The sequence below is a fragment of the Lepeophtheirus salmonis genome, chromosome 13, assembly GCF_016086655.4.
Source record: "Lepeophtheirus salmonis chromosome 13, UVic_Lsal_1.4, whole genome shotgun sequence".
Classification (NCBI taxonomy): Eukaryota; Metazoa; Arthropoda; class Copepoda; order Siphonostomatoida; family Caligidae; genus Lepeophtheirus; species Lepeophtheirus salmonis.
The window spans coordinates 41,725,648-41,743,212 of record NC_052143.2 but is presented as its reverse complement, the minus strand read 5'-3'; the positions used below and the strand labels follow the sequence as shown (position 1 = coordinate 41,743,212).

Here is a 17,565-nt window from a genome sequence, read left to right as displayed (position 1 = left end):
TTTGCTCTCGATCAGTCCACAAATCAAAATCAGTTTTACATAAAATTCAGTCTTGACCATTTTTATAGACGAATAGTTGATGACGTCATGTGTGTTTAATGTCTTGTATATGAGTACAACTCGTATAACTGGGATGAGAACAAAATTGATTCATAGAGAGTCAGAATCGGAAAATATCGTTTCACACTCCAAAACTTGGGGATATACGATATATTCGTAGTCCAAATCGGGTTAGAAAAAAAAATCATGTAATGAGTTCATGAGGTCAAATTCGTGTTTTAATTACTTTGGAGTTGGGCATACACCTATGTATGTACGTAAGTCTACCTATGTCTCATTCTCTATGTATCTAGGTAGAGCATTTCAAAACGAAGAATTGTATTTTCTTTATTTATCTAATTAATTTTCTTAATACTGAATATCCTATCCATTCGGTGGTCCACTTATTAAAGACATATTAAATTTATAGGGGGCTCAACTCTCTTACGGCTTTGGTTCTTAATCAAGTCAACTAATATATATTTCTTATTCTGTGAATCCCTGAAGCTATTTCTTATTTTTGATAATTGTAATAATAACGGTCGATAAGCTCTCAGTTTTGTATAAATGTATTATGTATACATAAAATGCCCATTATGAAGGCTAATTGCAAATTAACTTAACTCAAGCAGTGGCTGCAAGAGAAGAATATGAAGTAATAAATAATTGGATATAAATTAAAATGTTATTACATATTTAAAACTGTACCTGTTATGTGTCCTACATACATGTATAGTCAGGAATTACAAACATGTGAGCACTTTTTAGAGGAGGCTTCTGGTATCAGGAAGACTCTTTGCGGATCCTTGAATCATCTCTTATATTGGATATTACTGCATTGTTTTCCATATATTACGTACATAGCTGAGGGAAATTGGAAATGAAATGCTTTCATACATATACATTCCCAACCTCCCATGACAATAAAGAGATTGTATCTCCTCCCTCATGCCCCATAAATTTCTGACCATCTAATGAATTGTCTTACCATAATCCGTTATCCGACTGATGAAAAAAATTTAATAATGCCATGTATTTTTTGTCAGCTTTGGAAATGGCTACTTCTTTTCTCCGTATCAGTTTTTTGAGAATGTGTTACAACGTCTTTAACCCAAAAATACACTGTAGATTTAGCTGTCAGCTATCGATTCCCTTGTCTTTCTTCATACGTCATGGCTATTATTTTGGATAAATAAGCGAAGTAATAAGTTATAATAATATACTTACGCTAAGGAATACAATTTATTGTTGATCCCTCGTCCTAAATAATATATATATTGGCCATTTTACTATTTCTATGAAGCCAATTAAAAGTATAAAATACTTTTTAATGTTGTGAAATATATAAATGAATGTCTGGAAGTACTTGATAGATAAATAGTAGTTGGTGTGAAGGATTATTGGACAGTTTCTTTTTGAAAAAAAAGGTTGCGTGATAAAATAAAAGGAACAACGTGTTGAACGTTGATTGGTGGAATTTTAATTAGCTCTAGCTCAGTTGACAATAATTCAGTATAACTTAATTAAATAATAGTTCCATAGCTTGGAAGAATTGCCTTTTTTGGGGGTCATTTGTTTCTATTTTTTGATGGGAATGATTGCGAGATACATAAAAGCAATATGGAGTTAAAGCTATTATTGTAAGTTTTTTTATAATGTATCATTCTGTTTTGAGTTTCACTTGTTCATGAAATTATTCAATATTTGAATGCTTCACAAATTTTAGGTATTGGAAATGAACCATTTTATTAAAATGTCCACAATGCTTTTAAGAAAGTAAACGCAAACAAATTTCAAGATTTCTTTTAATTTGTTGTTTTCCGCCTGATGGGTTTGTCGTTTTGTATTTATAAAGAATACATATTTATCTATCTACACAGTTTACAAACAAAAATTCTCAAAAGTCCCTTTAGGTCAATTAGATGTCTTTCACATCATGAAGTACAGCATCAACAGTTTTTATTTACTTATTTAATATTATCAATAAGTAATCAGTATTTAATTCTATAGAAAAGGCAAAAGGAAACGACATAAAATTATTCAAAATTATGCTTCTTTTGATATTCTTATTTATAAAGTTTGAAAAAGTTTTTTATTTTCTCTCTCTTTCTAATGATCATTAAAGAATGAGAGAAAATTGATTTCTGATGTGATGTAAGCATTTTATTATTATTTATTTTATTGATTAATAAATAAAGGAATTTCTAAATATTTGTACTCCTTTAACGAGAGGAAGACACGAATAAGAACTAGTCTATGTAATTAGCACCAAATATTTCTTAAAATAGTCAAAAATAGATGTATTTTCTAATGAATATTCATTATTTCATCAAGTATGTATAAATTGCAATTTTCTCCTAATTTAAATTAAAAAAATAAATTTGTTAATTAAATATATGATTTATTTTATATCCTTTCAAACGGGATTACCTTGCTAGTATGTACAAGTTGTTCATCTTTTCTCCTAATCAGTGTTTTGAACATTGATTAGTTGAATTAGAATGATCTCTTATTAAGCTGTGAACAGTTCCCAACAATTATTGAATAAAAAATCTATCGTTGGTAAGAACTCCTAACTAACTAATAAATGTAAGGCCTTTTTTATAATTTTTTTAATGCCAAGGTTGCGTGATAAAAGAGAGGTAATGTCGTGTTCAAGAAAAAAATTATTTTCGTATGTTGGAGTCAGCTGTCGACTTTTCTGCTTATTTTTTGCCAAATCAATTTTCGAGATGTTGATTAGTTTAATGGGAAGCTTTGAACAATTCCTAGCAGTATGGAATGATAGTTTTATAGTTGGAAATAATGAGCTAACTACCAACTGGCTATGGGCCTATTTTCTGTTTCTTTTTGGAACAGGAAAGTTTGTGAAATACAATAAATGTAACTGATTAATGTATCTATGACGTATATATTGGAAATTGAATTTTGCAGAGGAAAAACATAATTTACAGATTAAGAAGGAAAAACGATTGGTGCGTGTTCTTTCTTTGTTCATTCTTTAATAGATCGTCGTGTTGTTAATGTCTCTCTGTCTCTGAATGAAGATTTCCCACTTACTTTCGGCGTATTACATAAAAATGCATACTAATATAAAAGTGAACATATTTTAATATGACTCTTTCACTAATGCCAATTTAAATGTAAAAGATTATCCTCTTATAGCAGTAATTTATTTTCTTCCTCCCAGAATCATAAAACAAGCAGCTAATGTGGGCAAAGATCTTAATGTAGTAATACCATCAGTTTAACTTCAGCCTTCTCCTTGCACTCTTGAAAAAATCCCATCCCTTAACATAATGATGACCAATTAGCGTGAAAAAATTAGCTCTCAATGATTTTTTCAGCGTTGTATGGCTCAAATTCAATCATTCCCATTTGAAATTAGTCTCCTACATCAAATTGATACATAGATACATATATTGAAAATTCCAATCAAACTGTTATTTTTGTAATTGTAAAGTTTATATTTATATATTTAAAGAACTCTGCGTCTGATGAAAATCATGACAGATGATATTGGATTAAAACATTGACAGTTGTTCATTAAATCTTCAATTATTACAAGGATTACATAAGTTTTTATTTGATTGTAATTATTATAATAAAACTCTTTCTTATAGGTACTAGGTAGAATCACAAAGAATGATCACTTAAAGATGATTTAATTGTATGTTAATTTATTCTGTTTATTTTAATGGTATTTTGACTCCCTTCTCGGGTCTTTTTGTCACTGTCCTTTTTGATTGTTTTTATTGCTTGTAAAATCAATTAAAAATTGTATAATGTATTGACATGATTCAATTGAATAGAAATATTCGTATATTTCTGCAAATATAAATATTTTTATTATGAAATATATATTGTTTCATTCTTTTGGATGAAAAATTATCCGCAAATCTTTTCATTCAATATTTATTGATTTGCTATAATACATTTTGAAATAACTTCAAGGCTGTTAATTTAGTGTTAAGTCATGATCTTTTTTCATTCTTTGGTAGAAATCATTCAATAGATTAACCAACTTTTCTTATACTAATGAATCAAGTGATGGTCATGAATTTCTTCAAATATTGTGAGAACGATTTTTGTGCTATTATTCTCATAGCTTACAAGGTTTTTTTTTTTTTTTTGCGCAATAGATCTGTTTAATTATATTGAAGATATATTTTAATTTCAAAAAGTATCCCTTTTTGGCTTTCTCATCTCCAATTTTAAAAACGTTCCACCGCGCCTTATTGTTGATGAAACATGGATACAGATGTGGTCTGACAATGGAAGAGAAATGGCCCACCCTGCAACTAATATATCTGTGGTGATACGTTGTCTGCACTCAAAAAAGATAATTAAAAAGCAAGATAAAAATTAATCTTTTACATTGATGTTAAGGTTACCATGCTTACAGCTGCAGCCACTCTCTCCTTCCTTGTGAAACTTCAGCCAAGCTTTCATTGCATGGATCCACTTTTATATCTGAGAAACGAAAATGAGGTCAAAACAGAGAAAAATCAATTCTATATATTGGGATATGGGACAAAACTGATTTTATTATGGTTCGATACAACCCTAACATGGACTAAATTTTTAGAAGACTCTCTCGAATAATTGTAGCTATTGATTATAATTAGTGGCATTTCAGAAAAAAAATGTTAGTGTTAAGTATCAAGATGGGATTTGTATAAGAGCTGGAGGAGAAAACGGGAGCGAGACATGTGGTACAACTAATTTAAAACCCTTGTTAATATCAGCTACCTCTGATATGATTTTGTAGGAGGAAATTAATTGCTGCTACAAAGAGGAAAGCCTTCTACATTTAATATATAATTTGTACAGGGAAAATGTTATATCTATGATTAAATTGTGCATTTTCAAAAATAAAAAATATACCAAAAAAAGGCGAGAATGCTGATGTTAACACGACGACGACCTATTTTGTAATGAACGAAAAAAAGGGAATGAGCACACGCAACAAACTTTTTTCCTTTTCTTATTTCTAAACGTAGTTTTTTCTTTGCACAGATCCCTTCGTTAGTTATGTTCACTTAAATCCCATAGACTATGTTGTATCATTTTTAAAAGTAACGATACTGCGATAAATTTATTAATTTTTTACTATGTCCTTGAATCCACCCATGAGCGCACACACATTGATAAATATCATGTATACACGGCTATAAATGAATGAATAGTTTAATGCAATTACTAATAAATGCTTTAATAATTACATATGTTGAATGAATTTTTGGACTAAATGTTTGTTAAGCCTTCCTTCCTTACGCGGGTTAATATCATGGGCTGAGGGCCAAATTGCTGTAACTCAAAAATTACAAATATTGCTGTTATGTCATCCTAGGAGTTAAATATTTAGCAACAGAGAAATTCAGACTGTTGAAATATATTTCCAAGATCCATTTTATTATTAAAATTGGGAAACACTCATTATATTCATAATGAAAAAATAGAGTTTCCAAGCTTCATTTTGTAAATTAAATATTTTACTTATGACGATTATGCTCTCATCCTCTGATATATTCCCAGTTTTGTAAAAAGTACACACGTTCTAAGAGTATAGAATCGTGTCCACCTATTTAAACTTTGCAACTTTTTTAAACTTTTGATTACTCTAATGATTATTATTTTGATTTATAAATATTTCTTGATAAAGTAAAGCATTTTGTACATAAGGTAACTTCAAGATTACATCGTGCTAAGTAATAATATATCTTTGTAAGGATATATTAAGTATTTATTCTTTGACGATGACCTCATTGTGAATATGATTTGGTGGCTAGGATACTTAGTTTTATACAATTTATTTATCCCATTGTTGTTTGGCGGGAGGCAATGGGCCATCAGGGGTGTCCGCAATACAATTTTTTTAGGTTCAACAACACATAAAAATTATTGGTTATTATAAAAAATTCAAAATTTTTATCAAATTATCTTATGAAAAAGCAATTTGATGTAATGCCAAAAAAAAAGTTGTCTGAAAAGTTTTCTTCTAACTTACCCCAAAATAAAATCCTGTGGACGTCTCTAATATAAAAAAATCCACACTTTTGTTTTGCTTGTATATAATAATTTGTCAATTCTAAAAAAACGTTGCACGGTCTCTGTTTAATTAAGTAGTGTTTTTTTTCTAAAGCCAAAAATAGTGACTGTATCTTGTGGCTTAAAAGATTTAAAAAATATAAATAATAAATGTTTTTTCTTTTTAAATGTAACTTGTTTACAAGTTTGTTTGTTACTAAAGAAAATTAAATTTGAAAAATAATTTTTTTGGAACAAAAAAAAAGAAAAAGAAAAAATTTCAAATATCCATAGTGTTTCTCAAAAAATTTCAAAAATCTACAGTTCACAAAAAATTTCAAATGCTCAATTTTTGGAAAAATAAAATCTCAAATCCACATTTGTTAACAAAAAATTAAATTTTTTGGAGATTATATTTCAAATGTAAAAAATGAAAAAAAAAAAAAATTCTAATATGAAATTATTTGGAGAAAAAATTCATAAGTCTATAGCTATTCAGAAAATGAAATATTTGAAAATTTTAACAAAAACCTATAGCTATTCACAGAAAATTTAATTAAAATTAAAAAAAATTTTTTTTTTCTTTAATCTATAGCTATTCACAGAAAAATAAATATTTTGGAAAAATTTTTCAAAAATTCATAGCTATTCACAGAAAATTAAATATTTTGGGGAAAAAATTCGAAAAATTAAATTAAATTTTTTGAAATTTAAAAATTCAAAAAGATGATATTCTTAAGGTGGGGATAGGACCTATAGTCCCTCGATCACTCCTCTTGCGGACACCCCCGGATTTGGTTTCAGATTTTTTAATTTGTTAATACCTCATTCACTTTGTAGATTGTACATAATATCTCCTAGATTTTAAGCAATTTGGTATTGAGAATTGGTATATGTTCCTGAATTGGAGTGGATTTCCATCAAAGTTATCAATGAAAAAACCTCGCAAAAGACATGCATGTTTCCACCTGAACATCATATTTAGACAATCCATTATATTATTTCAATGTACAAATAAGGGTTTTATCAAAGGAAGACATTCTTTTTGCAAACTGACATCAAAATATGAATTACTAATAATAACAATACTATGTAAATATACATACATCAAAAAAGTAATCTAATTTAATTGTGTACATTGTTCTTAATTAATTAATGAATATGAAACGGAAACAACATTTGTCATACTCAAAATATAGCAAAAAGATTATCTTAAGTAAATTTACATAATGAGATACAGCTTCTATCTCTTTTTTACATCATTTGATGAATGTCGTGAAAATCTCTTAGTTTTTGCAAAAAAAATAAAATAATAATGGATTAATCAAGTCAATACATTTTGTAAAAAAACAGAGAAAATAAGACCTCTTTATTATTTATTTTATAAATTGGAATAATGAATAATATTGAAGTTATAGACAAAGAAGAACTTTGCATGATGCTTATATTGATATTTACATTTTAAATTCCGTTAATGATCATACTTTTTTAAACAAAAAAAACACAGCTGGAATATTTTTTACCTTTGTCTCAATTACTCAGAACTGGTTTGACTGAAACCTGTCAAAAATTACAACTGGCATCGAAGTTAAGGACGATAACAACTATTAAAAAATATCGTGTCTGTGTTAGAAATGAAGATTGATATCATTTTTTTTTTTTTTTTGAGGATGAGGATTTGCTCACATTTTGATCTCTAGCCATTTCCATAGAATTATCCAAAAAATTTTACTATGTATTAGATGAAATTTTGTGATAGTTTGTATCGTCCAGTGGAAAATAAGTGTCCTATAGATCCATTGTAATATAATTTAAAAGTGAGAATACCGCTTTTTGTTTTATGGGTCTCCATATTATTTCGTCATTTCTGGAGGACAGTAACTAATGTTACCATTCATATTTGTAATTAGTTTATGAACACTTATAAACAATCAATAACGTCATTGGCATTTACTGTTTCATAAGGTGTCAAATTGAGGTTTACGCATTCTATTAGTTCTAAATGAATTATTTTACATTAGAAAAAAATGTCGGGCTGGTAAGTTCGGGCCGCAGCTTCGAACTCTCCTTGATCTCTCCTTTGATAAAATATCCTTGAGAAATTTAGTTATCGTCCAACTATATGTATTATAATCAAAAGATACACACTTTTTTAAATATTATTTACTTAAAAAAGGAGAATTTGCATTAAAGTCTTCTATGTTTTTAATTTATTTGATACCATGGGCGATTTCCTTATCATTTTACTGATCCATTCATCCGGAAAGTTTTGTAAGATCTACCAACAAAATGCATTGCATTTTATTTTTCTGTCTCATAACTTTTGTGAAGTATGAATTATTATGCATCATTTTCTTGAATGCAGTGGATCCGTGTCTAGATAATATGTACCTAGATGCTATAAACTAGAGCCCCCCCTCTCTCAATCCTTGTGGAGAGAAATGTTTTAATGAGGTTGTTAGTGAGATGAGCTGCATATTATTATATTAATTAAAATGAATTATGTTAAGTATTAAGTACTATGTTAATTAAGTTTCTACATCTTGCTATAATCCAAAGCTACAACCAAATGTAATTATTTTCTTGATTAAAGTCCAGATGACATTTGAAGGTTACGAGTCGAATTGCAGGATTTCTATTTATATTTACATGCATGTATTTCTCGAGGGGAAATTGATCATATGAGCTTAGAGGAGGAGATACATAATGTATCATGGAATTAACAATTATGATTATCCATTTGAAACTAGGAGTAAACAGAAAAATTAAATGAATGTAATTATATTTATAATTGGTTATTTACATTTGAGTTCATTGGGATATAGAGTCAAAGTCTAGAATTTTCCATTTTAATTACACATCCACAAACTATTGAAATCTCCAAGCAAGTAAATGAAAGAGACAAATAAAGGTCGACATATTATAAGGATGAGCAATTTATAATTTATAACCTGCCAAAAATTTCATTATGAAGATAAATAGTCTGCTTTTTGCAGTTGTATTCAAAATCAATGTTAGACAAATATTTTTTCTATATATAATTTAACTTTATTGTACGAGTATATTTCAACCTTTCCACCATAAAAAACGGAAGAAGCCCCAAAATCAGTTGGCAGTCATGCAATTTTTGCCCACTATATAATTATCATTCAATTATTATTTATTGACTGCTTAACAATAGTTATTTCTTATTCATCTAATCAGCGTTCAGAACACTAAGAGAAAAGAAGCAGAACCCTTGAGAGCTGATAATTTTGTTAGGATAAATTTGTGTGTCAGCGATGTAAGTCTCTATTAAGGGGTGACACGTCGTTACCTTTACTGTATCTTCCCATTATAAAGAGAAAAAGGCTCAGAATCATTTGGTAGTTAGCCAATTTTTCAAAACTATTAATTATTTTTGAGAATTGTTTACAGCTTAACAAGAGCTAATTTGAATTGTTTTTAAGTCAAAACTCTTATGGAATAGGTAATAATTAAGTGAAGTAAAAAGTTTGAGCGTTTTTTCGCTTTATTTTTACGATAAAAGTAACATAATTAGGATTATCCAATTTAGATGGTTCCAAACCATTTTCTGGCTAATCTTCAGTTCCTGGCAATGGAATAAGTGCTTAAATGCCGGTCCAACGCGACAATTTTCATTATTTATTCAACATTTTCGACGTTTATACTACGATAACGGAATCGTTGTTGCATTTGATACTGTTTGGGTCCAATAAACAGCACAATTTTTTAGGGGCGCCTTCTCCGCCTTTTCACCTTGGTTATAGTGATACTGAAGAATGAATCAAATTTTCTGTTTCTTTTTTTACTTCCATTTTGGAACGCTCTAAGAAACAACTGGCTTTACCAAACACAAAACTGTAAATGAACTTTTTTTAAAGTGTATATACAAGCTTTTTTTGATTCAATATATTAATCGCGACTTTTTACATAACCATATGTAAGGAATACGTATAAATAACGTACTCCTTCCCTAAAATCATCAAAATTCTGTGTAAATTTTAATGTTATTGAGGCAATGCCGTGGTTAATTACTTAAATTGACATTTTTTAAAATACAAAATTCATGTTTTCTTCTCTGTGTAAGGGCATAAATTGTAGAATATTAAAAAAAAAAATCCTGCATCGTCTTTTAACTCGAAATAGTTAAAATTTTATTACAACAATATATTTAAGTCAAACTTAAAGTACTTTTACGCTTGGTGATTTAGGTTTTAAACGTATCACCACTTTACTTCACTAACACTAAAATATACAGTGCATTTTGTTCTCAGCTGTGGAATATTTCTGCTATTTTAACCCTAATCAGTATTCTGAATGTTGATTCGTTGAATGATGATTAACTCTATTTAAGCTGTGAACACTTCAATAATTATTGAATAATAATTCCATATTTGGGAAGAATTGACTAAACTACGTCAGAGATGGGACTTTGTGATTAATCTTTAATGAAAAATATATTACAAAAATTTATTGATAAATTTATGCAGTGGACTTGATATAATCCTGAAGTAACACATCTATGGACCATTGAAAAATTATAGCAGAACATTATTGGTGTAATTCACCAAGAATTTAGTTCAAAAACGCTGACCTATAAAAGATAAAGAAGGTATGCATTTGAAGAAGATATTTTAAGTAAGTTGAGGTTGCGTGTTTTAATTTTCTCAATGTTCCGTAACTTTAATTCATGAAACTCGTAAACTTTATCAAATGGATCATTTTCAGTAGAAGATTACATCAAATTAATTATATATATTTTATTTAATTATTGCTACTAGGCTATTATTAATTATTTTCGAAAAAAATAATATAGTTAGAAGATAAAACCAATTTGACCTGAGAAGACCAGATGAATTATTATCATCTATGGGGCATAGGTAATGTTTAAATCTGACTAAATCTTTTTTGCGATCGGCTGTAAATAATGTAATATCTGTAAAATATAATTGAAATTCCGATTACTGTTTTTTTTATTTCGAAACATGTTTTTATCTGTTCTGAGTTATTTAACTTTTGATTTTATTTTTTATGATTGGTCTTACTTAAAAGATAAATGTGGATCAAGTTGTTCTCTATTGCGTAAAACTCATGGTTAATTTAATTTCATTGCTTCTTATTGATTTCTGTACAGTTTACATCATTTTTTTTAATGTACTACTTGCTTGATGATAGACTTTGATAGATAATATGCTTATAAAAGCAAATAAATAAATAAATTTACATGACGAACAAGATTAGATCAATTCAATACATTTTTATTTCGTTGCAAAAATTAAAAATTTAAATAATATTTATGTGCCATCACCTTTGACTTGACATTTGCAATTCCATCGTGACGTTTTTCCATGCATCACGAACAACTCTTTAATTATATTGGTTTACGTGTCAATTCTTTTCAATCAAGTCACAAATCTCTAAAGTCATGGATTTAATAAATATCTTTACATTTTCTCTGCTATTAAGTCCCAATGATTTCTTAACACTAATAGTATTCATGTATTTGAAAAATGCTTTTAATACTAAGGTTTGATAACTTTTTCAAAGAAATACAACTCTCTCCCCCCCCATTTAGATCTTAAGCCTTAGATTCAATAGTTAAATGCATTGGACATTTATTGCTCCAATGGTTTGCTTCTTATACATTGAGAGAGAGAGAGAGTTATGTAGTCTTACAGACTTCAACTAACTAAAACTAAATGAAGGACATTTGAAAACAAAACAAAAATCAAAATTATGTTTTAATCCTTATTCGCTATTTATTTTCTTGTTTGAGAGTTCACGTTGGTTATTATTTCATATGTGATTCAAATATCAATTGAACTACTCATACAAATTAGAATGTTGTAAATGACCAACGACGCATTTTTAATTTGCTCTTGGGAAGGACGATCAGTAAAGCTTTATTACGGAGATTCTTAACTTGGAGTTATTTGGGTTTTTTAAAGAAAGATTAGAAAAGAGTATTAATTGATTATTTATCCAGGCAGAAAATATACACTCTATTGCAAAAATTGATTGAACTTCCTCCGAAAAGGGATTGACTTTTAAAGCCTTCTACTTTTTAATAGCACTTTTGCAAGCAAAATAACAGCCTGTTTTAAAGGTTATTTTAATACAGTCGAAAGGATAGTACTATCTCAATATTCCATAGGGTCTAAAATACTTAACATCCATATTCCTAAGGCATTTGAATAAAAAAATCATGGGACAATATTCAGATATCAATTCGATATTATTCTCTTTGTGCAAATTAAACCTTTAGGAACATTTATTTTATTTTCTAAGTGCGTTTTTATTTACACAAGAAATTTGGCAAGTAGTACAACATACTTACTTTTGTTGATATAAACACCTTAGTCTTTTAGTTCGAAATACGCGTGAATCAATATGTCTTTTAGTGCTTATATTGAGTCCTACATATAAGCAGAGGTTGAGTGCGTGAAAGCTTATTTGTATGCTCACGTGGTTCTATAAGTGTCTATTTAATGTTAAGTAATTTCTTTTTAGTATTGATAATATAATTAATATGAACTTGAAGAAAAAAAGCCATCAATGTTTTTTACAAGGATGAGAAGGAATTTTTACAACTAATAATAATTATTATTATCTATAATTTCCTTGAATTTAAAGAGTAAAAAATATAATTTTTATACGTATTAAAAGGAAGTTTATTGTGTTTTCATGTTAAAAAGTGAATTTCGTCTAAGTTTTTTAAGAGCCTTAAATAGGTAAGTTTTTAATGATTTATCATATGGTATGTAATATTCATATGTAAAGGCGGACTTAATATTGTATGACATTATAATGATATGTACATAGACTAATGTGTACCTTAATAAATTGAGTTTGGAACGTTCGTTTATGAGTCTTAGTTGAATCTCATTTGAATAAAACGTTCTTTACTTGGATGGAAGGAGATAATATATTTTGTCAAGTTATTTTTCAAAATATTATGCAAAATTGTCTACCAAAAAATGCAAAGTGATTTCAATATGATTATAACATTTAACGGGTGTTTAATAGTGAAACCTTATCATGTAATCCCAGTGCTGCAAGTTGAAGTAATTATAATATTAGGGTGACCCATATGTAAATATATTTTTATAAAATGGAGGAAAATATTTTATTATTAAATTTTTGAAATATTAAAAAGCTAACCATATGGTTACTCTAACATTATGCCAATATGTTTCAGTTCAAGAAATAAAATATTCAAGACTCCATCCATCATAAGTCTCGTAGCTATTTTAATCTGCATTGAAGATTTAGTGAGAGTTGTATCTTTTAGTCAATGGGAGTTGAATTTTTTTTTACAAATACCTAATTGAATTATTGTAAAGTATGAATATCTTGACGTTGACATAATGGACTGATTTTATTACTCTATTCATAGCATAAGTACACGATGGAGTTCGTTTTATGTAATTATTTACATGCAAATACAACAATATGCAATCCATTCTCTGGAAAGAAGTAAATGCATCTTTATAAATAATTGATGGACACTACAAGGAGAAAATAATTATGTTCTAAGTACCTATATCCCGTTGTTATTTTCATTTATTTCATAATCAAAATTGATTGGGTTAAAATACCCAAAGTTAGGTAACTATTCCAAACTATAGAATTGTTATTTAGTAAAATCGTTGGAAATTGTTCACAGTGCATTAACAACAGCTAATTCAAATGAAACCAATCAACGTTCAGAAAATTGATAAGGGGAGAAAAATATGTAAAAACAACAGCTGCCCATAAATACAGATTAAATATTTATGTTGTGATTTTAGGAGATAAGTAATAAGTTTTTGAAGATATATTTTATTTTATAAATTTAATATAAATTTGTTTGTTCGAAATAGCCACCCTTTGCCTGCATCACGAGTGTAGACGAAGATGCACTTGTGCAAAGGCAGCATAGACAGTTTTTTGAGATATATTATCCCATTCCTGGATAAGGGCACGCTTCTGAGTGTCTCTGGTGGGGTGGTGCTTGGTACAAAACCTGGACTCAAGAATGGATCGAATAGAAAAGTTAATGGGATTCTAGTCAGGGCCATTAAGAGGTCAAATATTCTTTGCTCAAAATCCCCAAAAATTTGCTTTTCCCAGTCATTCATACTTTTTGAGAGTGAGAGGTTGCCTTGTCTTGGCTGAAGATGTAAGGAGCATCACCATATGTGTCCTGAATCCAGAGAAGTATCTTTTCGACCAACATGGCCTTGTAGACGTCTTGATTGATATTCACACCCTCCTAAAATAAGTAATCTTCTTCCCGTACATAATATCGGTCCAGACCATTATACTGGGCGACTTCTTGCATTTGGTGATAAAAAATGGATGCTTTAAGGATGTTGTCAATGGTTTTGCCTAAAATACAGTCATTTTGGGTATTATGAATGGCATCAACGCTGAACAAATTTTTTGTGGTGCCTCTGCTCAAGTGCTTCTTCGTATCTGCCATGTAATCCGGGCAAAGGGTGGTTATTTCGAACAAAAGTTTATGCTAATTAATAAATTTATATTGGATATATACTCTACAACATATCTTCCCAACTTATTCTTCATCCTGTATGTATGTTATGTCATGTCAAGTTTTCTTTTTCATTTTAGTAAGAAATAACTTTTGGGAGAAAATAATTATAATTATTATTAATACGTACAAACTTATATTGGATACAACTATTAAATATGTAGGTGATTTCGTATTTCCTTTTTGCTTTGTGAGCTCTTTCTCTCTCTGTTTCGTGATGATGATTTTTGTACTTACCTCGCATATTTCTAAATTAATTCTATTTTTTCATCTAACTGAAACAATAAAAAAAATATATGCATTCAACCATGAGTTATTTATGTACAACCTATCTCTAATTTTTTCTTAACTAAAGAAATATAATAAATTTCTTTCTGTCTTGTTTCCTCATGCTCTGCTCTTGAACATATAATATAATAAATATTAATTTAAGGGTCTGATGCATTAACTTTGTTAAATACTTTCATAGATATGTTTGTATCAAATATTTTCCAGGGCAGCAGTCATGATGAAAACAAGCTAATAAATTCATAGTCTTTTCAACAACAAAGGGGATCTTTTGTTACATGCAAAGATGTGGTGGAGGTGATTGTTCTATGTGTACGTTAGCTAGTTACATTTTTTGGTAGAAAATGCAAAAAAAAAAAAAAAAACCAACACATGAATATATATTTCATTGAACATGTGCGTGTCTTAATTTTTCACTGTCCATAATGATTTATTATTTCTGCTGGGAGGAAGTTCTTATGTCACTGTTGTATTTGTTCATTTAGTTAGTCATTTATTCATAAAATAATTGATGAGGTTGCATGTTTGGAATGCAAATGGTGTACTTCTTTAAGAATGTATTATTCTTATATATATTAAACAGGTTTGAAAACCAAATAAAGTGACTAATCTTTGGTGCAAAAATCTTTTAAATCTAGCGTTTTTACTGATGTCATAACAGAGGCCTCCGCAGAAATGATGTATATACACATATATAAAAAATTAAATTTTCTTATAAAAAAAATCATAAATCCACAGCTGTTAACAAAAAAAAATTTCAAAAATCCATAGCTATTTACAAAAATTAAATTTTTTTCGAAAAACATTTGAGGAAATTAATTTTTTTAAGTTTAAAATAATAATTTTGAAAATAATTTTTGAGAAAAAATTTTTTGAAAAATTAATTTAAATTTCAAACTTTAAATTTATTTGTAAAACCAAAAAAATCCTCATTCACACACTCTTATGGCGACACCCCTGCATAAATAACATTATGTTTCGTTGGTATTTTAATGTGTCATATAAGAATTGACTAAGGCTATATATAAATTTTTACTGACGTAATCAATTGTATCCAAATGGAAGACGACGTCATCTTTGGTCCTTTTTAGTCAATACGGTTATTAAATCAAATGGATAAATTTTTCAAAAAAAAATCTGGATCTAACTTCATCGAACAGGTTTAAAAATGTAAAAAAAGAATAATTGAATAAAATAAAGTTAAAATCTAGGGAAAATCCCAATGAAATGGCAATATTTACATAACTAATTTTGTTTTTTATCGATCAGTGACGATAAAATTAGGATAAATGGGGGAAAAATATATGGTTTTTGCAAATATAATGCAATATTTTGTCTACACTATGTTTAATAAGAATGTTTAATGATGTAATAAGTTATTTTTAAGACTGATTCATATAGAATAAAATTAAACGTTAGAGACACATAGTGAAAGTTTAAGCCTTATGTTAGGATGATGTTTGATTGAAACATCCCATTCACCATTCTCCTAGATTTGAATGAAAAAGGGAATAATATTCTTGTCAAATTTGTCTTCAATATAACTGATATCAACCAACAATGCTGACGTCACATGAAAAGACTCAATAGCTAGCTAGATGATGGAACGTAAACAAACATGGGCTTCTCTTGGCACCTTCTTTATGGGGGGAGGGGGTCTCAAGTCCTCAATTTTTTAATCATAAATTTTTGTTATGTACAAGGAAAAACCTATATAAGCAAATTGTGCAAGCTGCAATTTCTTCGTCTTAAAAGTCTCAAGTCCCTATCATTCCATTTTGATTTATTATTAAAGTGCCATGGTTATTATGTATTTACGAGTAACATAACTCTGGGGATTTGAACTTTATAGTATACCACAGAATGTTTATATTTTAGTATTTTTATTAAAATACTCAAAAATGATAGGATCAATATATCCATGGAAAATTTAATTCTTGCATTATCTTCATCCCAATTACTGTAAATCCTTGGTTATAATTTGTACAAGTTGTTAATACGAGTTGCAGTTTGAAAAAATCGCAATATCTTCACAAAATATATAATAAACCAATTTATTTAAGTAATTATATTGTGGTGTTAATAATTTTTGGGACTAAGCAAATGATGAAAGCTAGCAGGGCTTTTGACTTAGTAGTACTACATTTGATAGATTCTTAAGATTCTTTGAAAGCACTCAACCTTTTTACCTCCTCTGTGATTTATTATAATACTTGAAACTACCTTTAGTATTACTTTCATAGTACATAAGACAATGTATGTATGTCAAGACTGACATTTATAATTTGACAACTTTTGCATGATATTTTTTAATTTAATAATGTAGAACTACAATTGTCTCCTACATATGTTGTTATAATTGCACATCAGCTTCACGAAATCTTGTACTAATTACACTTGCTATCAATTCATGGAGTCCTTGGTATTTGTGAAGAACATGAATGATGAATTACAATGAATTATAGAACAAACATTTAATTTAGATTGAAGATTAGGGGCCTTAAATGATGTAATAATGACTGTATTAGTTAAAATTTTGCATGCATCAATTGTCAGTTGAGAAGCCACTCCTTCATTCAATTGATTTAATTAAAGAAATTCAAATATTTAATTTACTTAATGAAGTATCTTTTTGTTTGAACAGATCCACGACATAATTTGAGAAACTAAAT

At 28.5% G+C, this 17,565-nt stretch overlaps 1 protein-coding gene across 4 annotated transcripts in view; it reads left to right on the top strand.

Moving 5' to 3' along the window:
• The window catches only part of LOC121127520 (uncharacterized), a 284,995-nt gene that overhangs the window by 141,703 nt on the left and 125,727 nt on the right, over positions 1-17,565 (top strand). For 2 of the 4 annotated variants that reach the window (XM_071893180.1, XM_071893178.1), the window contains exon 1: positions 12,431-12,803. The exons of the other annotated variants lie outside the window; for them this stretch is intronic. In XM_071893180.1, the coding sequence (XP_071749281.1) occupies positions 12,757-12,803 (47 nt within the window). In that variant the 5' untranslated portion in view covers positions 12,431-12,756. Of the gene's footprint in view, positions 1-12,430; positions 12,804-17,565 lie in introns of those variants that run through there. 4 annotated transcript variants of the gene reach the window in all.